This window comes from Adiantum capillus-veneris, chromosome 2 (assembly GCF_014529385.1).
Source record: "Adiantum capillus-veneris isolate H3 chromosome 2, ASM1452938v2, whole genome shotgun sequence".
Classification (NCBI taxonomy): Eukaryota; Viridiplantae; Streptophyta; class Polypodiopsida; order Polypodiales; family Pteridaceae; genus Adiantum; species Adiantum capillus-veneris.
Genome location: NC_140932.1, coordinates 104065004 through 104069940, shown reverse-complemented (window position 1 = coordinate 104069940; position 4937 = coordinate 104065004). Strand labels below are relative to the sequence as shown.

Here is a 4937-nt window from a genome sequence, read left to right as displayed (position 1 = left end):
GATAGTCTCCGGCCGCCCAACACTTAGGCGCGACACAAATGGGCTTTACCACCCCAACACATCTAAGGAGTAATGGAATGGAGGCAATCTATCCATGTTGAAGCCATGTGACTGAAACCAGCATGTTGTGTCCCCCTGTAGCAGTAGTTGTCGGGATGACTCAAGGGCTAGCCGAGCATATTAGTCTCTGGGGAGGTAACATAGATTATGCATGAAGGAAACCGATCTAATAAGGGCCTCAACTACGAGAGGGGGGCAGCTAGCTCGACTCGAATAATCTCATGTGGCACTGAGGCCTTAACCCGAATCAGTCGAGAGATCGTAGAGACTAGAGGCCTCTCCATACATCTCCATCCATTAGTGCTACCAGGTCTGCCATGGTGGTCCACTGAGGGTCCCTAAATCTGAACCCCATAAAGCATAGGTGAAGCCACTAGAGTGTCAAAAAGCCATAGCTTTGTTCGAGGTTCTTGAAACTGAACCTACGAACACATCTTCTCCAATCCTCCCAAGGCTGCATAAGCTCTTGTCAATCTAGTCTTTGTTGCTCTCCTCAATGAAAACACCGGTCCACTGAAGAAGACCCCAAGATAGGTGTATGCATCTATATACTCCACCGTATCCTGGCCATATGTAAAAATGGGTGCTGACCTCCTGACCCACTGTGGTGTGATGTTAAACACCATAACCTTGGGTTTTCCCCAAGTTAACAGACAATCCACTATCATGAGCAAATGTGTATAAAGAATCTAAATGACGTTGCATCCCCTTCGAGAGTCAGAAATCAACACAATATCATTAGCATATAACAATAGTGGGATCCATGTCCTTGCCAATTTTGCTCCTCTATCACCATCCCTCTCAATGTAGTCAGCAACCTCATCCACATGCATGCCAAATAGTGTAGGGGATAGTGGGCAGCCCTGTTTCACCCCAATAGTAGAATGAATCAAATCAGAAATTCCCTTTGGAGTGCGTACATGCCCCATTACAAACTTGTATAGAGCCGTGATTCCCCAAATCAATTCTTTGGGTAACCCCATCTCATGTAGTCTGCGCATCAATCTAGCTCTGGGCACTATATTGAAGGCTTTGTGGAAATCCACAAAGCAACAATAGAGCTGTCTCCCACACGATCTCCCCTCTCTATAATGGCTCTGAGTATCAGAATATGATCAACAGTAGAGAAACCTTTCCTGAAACCCGCCTGTCCTACTTCCGTACACCCTTTGTCTCTGCCCATCTACTCAACTGCTGCTTGAGGATGGATGCGTACAACCGTGCCAATGTGTGTCCAATCATGATAGTGTGATAGTTCCTAGCCTCCATAGGGTCCCCTGACTTGAAGATAGGTACGATAGTGGAAAAACTCCAAGTATCAGGTAGGCCCTTGCACATCGCACGATCGAACATCACTCGTAGAAGCTTTGCAAGTAGATCTCTCGCATGTATAAAATGCTTTGCTACCAGGCCATCGTGATCCTGGTCTTCATCCTATGAATGGCTTTCTTTACCATATTGGCGATAAAGAAAGCACATGTGTGTGGGCATGGATGTGGCGGATCTGGAAGAGGTGGCTGCCTCGAGATTGTGTGGAGGGATGACGCATACTGACCCCATACCTCAGTAGAAGTGATGACTGGTGGGTGAGAGTGCTTATGGAAGAGTCGCCATGCCTCGCTTAAATCGTGACTCAAAAACAACTAATATAAATCTTGCTCCCTCTTTAGTTGTGGGCCGTGGCCTTGCTGCCATGTTGGTCGAATCTCTACAAATTGGGGAGGCAGAGGTCTCTGACCAACGTAACCAATTAATAAGTGACACAAAGCTACTACGTGGCACGAAACGATTTGCAAAAGAAGCTGCGTGTCGGCTGGCTGACACTTGGCGCTCAAACGTCTTAAAGTGGGGAGGGAAAACTTTTGCGATACCCACATTTGAGTCTCTAGACAGATATACGTTCACACACACCCTCCCATCTCCTTCTCCCCCTCACTCTCTCGCTCTTGCTCGAACTCCCACTCTTTACACATCGTCCCTTGTAGCTTCAGCTCCCATGGCGTCCGAGGTCGTCTCAAGTCAGGAGCAGACAAAGGTAACTTTTCTTCTCGTTCTTTGATTTCCGTCTGCTCGCATGTCCTCCCGGGTTCTTGCAGCCTCCCTTCTTTCGGACGGCTTTCACTGCTAATATCGGTTTTTCTTCTGTAGCCATCCTCCATTCTTTGCCATTCTTGGCCTTTTGTCCTTTAGGAAAAACAAAGGAGCATCTCTAGATCTAATGCATCAGAGTTGCGTTTGTGTTCTTTTCTTTCTTACATACGTCGATGATGCGGTACACTTTGTTTGAGCTACAGCTTATGGACTTGATGCTACTTGCTTTTGTGCTTAAGACGTTTCCTGTTTGTGCCACATGGTCTTTGTCTTCAAGAAGTATGCTGCATGGACAATATCTAAATCGTTCTCCATCAGGAAGCCTGTCTATTGTGCCCTGATCTGATTTCTCCATGCGCTTGTAGCAATTTTTACTTATTTTGCGTCGTTATATTCTGGATCAATGAGGAGGAATTTTGATCCTGAGACTGTTTGATTCTTTAATCGCTGTTTTTTTGCTGAAGTGTTTGTTTTTTCTTCTTTGGCAGTTGTTTCCCCATTAGTAGTGGATCTTTTTTTAAAAAAACCATTTGGCTGTTCATCATGTGGCTAAGCTTCTTGTTGCAGTGCCCGTTTCTTTTGTTCTCTTTTGACCTTACTCACAATTTCTCTTTACATAGATGTTAGTTCGCAGATGTGTAGGTGATGTATATTATACGTGCGAGTGGTTTGTTTCTGTTCCAGATTTGTTGTATTACCAAAGAAACTGTTTGTTTTTCTCGACTTCTTATTTTAAGGTAGTGGGGTGTATGTGGGAAACCTTTAATTTTGCACCTAATGGATCCTTTTATGCCCTCTTGTGCGCTTATCAAGTAATCTGAACAATCTGAGCATTTGTAGGATTTTTACATTCTTTTTGGTCCTCTTGCAGGCCCTTGAAGGAGAAGTGGCAGGCCTAAGCCTGCAAGAAAAGGCTGGAGTTATATCTGATGCAGTGAATGAGTATGTGGATGGTGTCAGCGAGGCTGGAAAGATCAGGTACTTGCAGCACTTCAGAATAGTGGTTTTTCATGCTGGCAGTTTCCTTTTCATCCTTTCTCTGTTCATTGCTTGTTTTTCTTCCTGCCAAAGAATCTACCTAAGCTCTATACCATTTTGTGACTGATTGCTACAAAGGTTCCTTCCCAGCCGTTTCCTTCTCCTAAATTTAGTTATCTGGGCGTTCATTTGGATCAATCAAGTTTCAAGTAAAAGCATTTTCTGCAAGTAAGGCTTGTAAGTCTTCTGTCTGTAAATTGTAGTGCTAAGGATGTGGCTGGAGAACTTAATGGAAGTGCCAAAGAGACTTCTGAGGTTACAAAAGTAGAGGAAGAGAAGCCTTCGCAGGATTCTAGCTCACGGGAAGTAAACATTGCTGAGAAAGAAGCTCAGAAGAGCCCAGGTGATGGAGTGTATGTGGTACCAGCTGTTGATCAGAGATCTATTCAGCAGCCTGGGGGTGAAGAGAAGGTGGAAGTTCCCACTGGGGTTGTACATGAGAATGTGGACCCTAGTCCACCGCAGCAAGGGAAGGGCCTTATTCACTCTATCACCCAGTCTGTGAGAAGTGTCTTTTCGGGCCTCAAAGGAGGTAAGGCTGCAAAGAATTCTGAGGTCAAGGGCGATGGAACCACAGAGTAGAGGAACTCCATTTGTTTGTTACATCTTTCTTTTGCAGCACAAAGATTTTGTCTCTACATGCGGAGGATCATTTTGAGTTGGTCCCTGGCCTTAAAGACACCAATAGCCTCCTTATCTATTCTTCCTGAATTGCAGTACAAATGAACTCGTAAATATACCTCCGTTGCCATAAATTAGAGAAAAGACATAGGTTTCACTGACTCAGATTTACGGTGCTTGTTCCCCATGCCCGTAAGAGGTGTGCCTTTCTTGCTATGGAGGCCTGAAGGGAGTTCAATCTTTTGTTTGTGATATAATATTTCATTTATTTTAATGTCAGTTATACATGTTGTAGTATCTTTTCCAGTGTCAGCATTGAGGGTGTCTCATTAAAGGTGCTTGTATTATTAATTTCTCCACAATATATTTCCGATCTGTTCAATGGAATCTGGCATGGTCAGGGAGGCCATTTCCAGTTAGGTAACAAATTCCGCTTTTGATTGTTATTTCGTAGTGAGCATGTGGGCATATCTTTTCCAGTATTATTTGACTATTTTGAGTTCGTTTCTTACAGAGAAGGGTTTCAGTAGCTAGTTGCAAGATGGTGAGTTTTATGCCAGCAAGAAGTGCTACTACTTCATTCTAACCAGATTGTAACTTGCTAATTCCCTCACTGCTTAGAGTTGTCTTCCTGCTCTGACTTTTGTAGCCGTATTAAGAGTAACGTTGGCAAGCAGTTTCGATCTGCTTCATTGCAAAGGTTATTGGTAGTAACTCTGTTTTTGAGTTTCATTTTTCGGGGATGAATTCTACCGTTGTATGTTAATAGCACATGAAGGGAAGAGTAGAACTTTTAGTTCCTAGTTGTAGCGAGTCTTGCTTTGCTAACATTAAGGAAGAAAATTTCAGTGTAAATAAAAATTTGGGATACAAATAAAGAGAGCCCCAATGACGTGGTTACACATGGTAGAGATTGAGATTGAAAAGCATACGATGTGGGTACTTAGTTGACAACAAAGATTTAGGTCACATGGACTAATCTTTGGCCGCATTGCACGAAATTGTAAATTTTCATTTGTTGCAATTTACAAAATGCATGAGGGTACCCAATCAGCTTTATTGGTTTATTAGAGAGAATAGAGGAAGATCCTTTGGCGAACACGAAGGGAAGGGGAGGGGTGAAGCGG

The 4937-nt window shown here is 43.7% G+C and overlaps 1 protein-coding gene across 1 annotated transcript; it reads left to right on the top strand.

The window, feature by feature from the left end:
• The first annotated feature begins 1753 nt into the window (after window positions 1-1753).
• Window positions 1754-4265, top strand: LOC147463313 (uncharacterized). The gene is made up of 5 exons (XM_086488014.1): window positions 1754-2095; window positions 3023-3129; window positions 3393-3721; window positions 3809-3905; window positions 4106-4265. The coding sequence occupies exons 1-5, from the start codon at window positions 1754-1756 to the stop codon at window positions 4248-4250; spliced, it is 1020 nt and encodes a 339-aa protein (XP_086344140.1). The 3' UTR covers window positions 4251-4265.
• Window positions 4266-4937: the final 672 nt, after the last annotated feature.

What these genes read in the sequence shown, in the direction of transcription:
- LOC147463313 (XM_086488014.1), top strand. Translation starts at nt 1,754, where the DNA reads ATGTTGGTCGAATCTCTACAAATTGGGGAGGCAGAGGTCTCTGACCAA. An exon ending in CAAGTCAGGAGCAGACAAAG is followed by an intron (nt 2,096 to 3,022) that starts GTAACTTTTCTT and finishes GTCCTCTTGCAG; the next exon opens with GCCCTTGAAGGAGAAGTGGC. An exon ending in AGCGAGGCTGGAAAGATCAG is followed by an intron (nt 3,130 to 3,392) that starts GTACTTGCAGCA and finishes TGTAAATTGTAG; the next exon opens with TGCTAAGGATGTGGCTGGAG.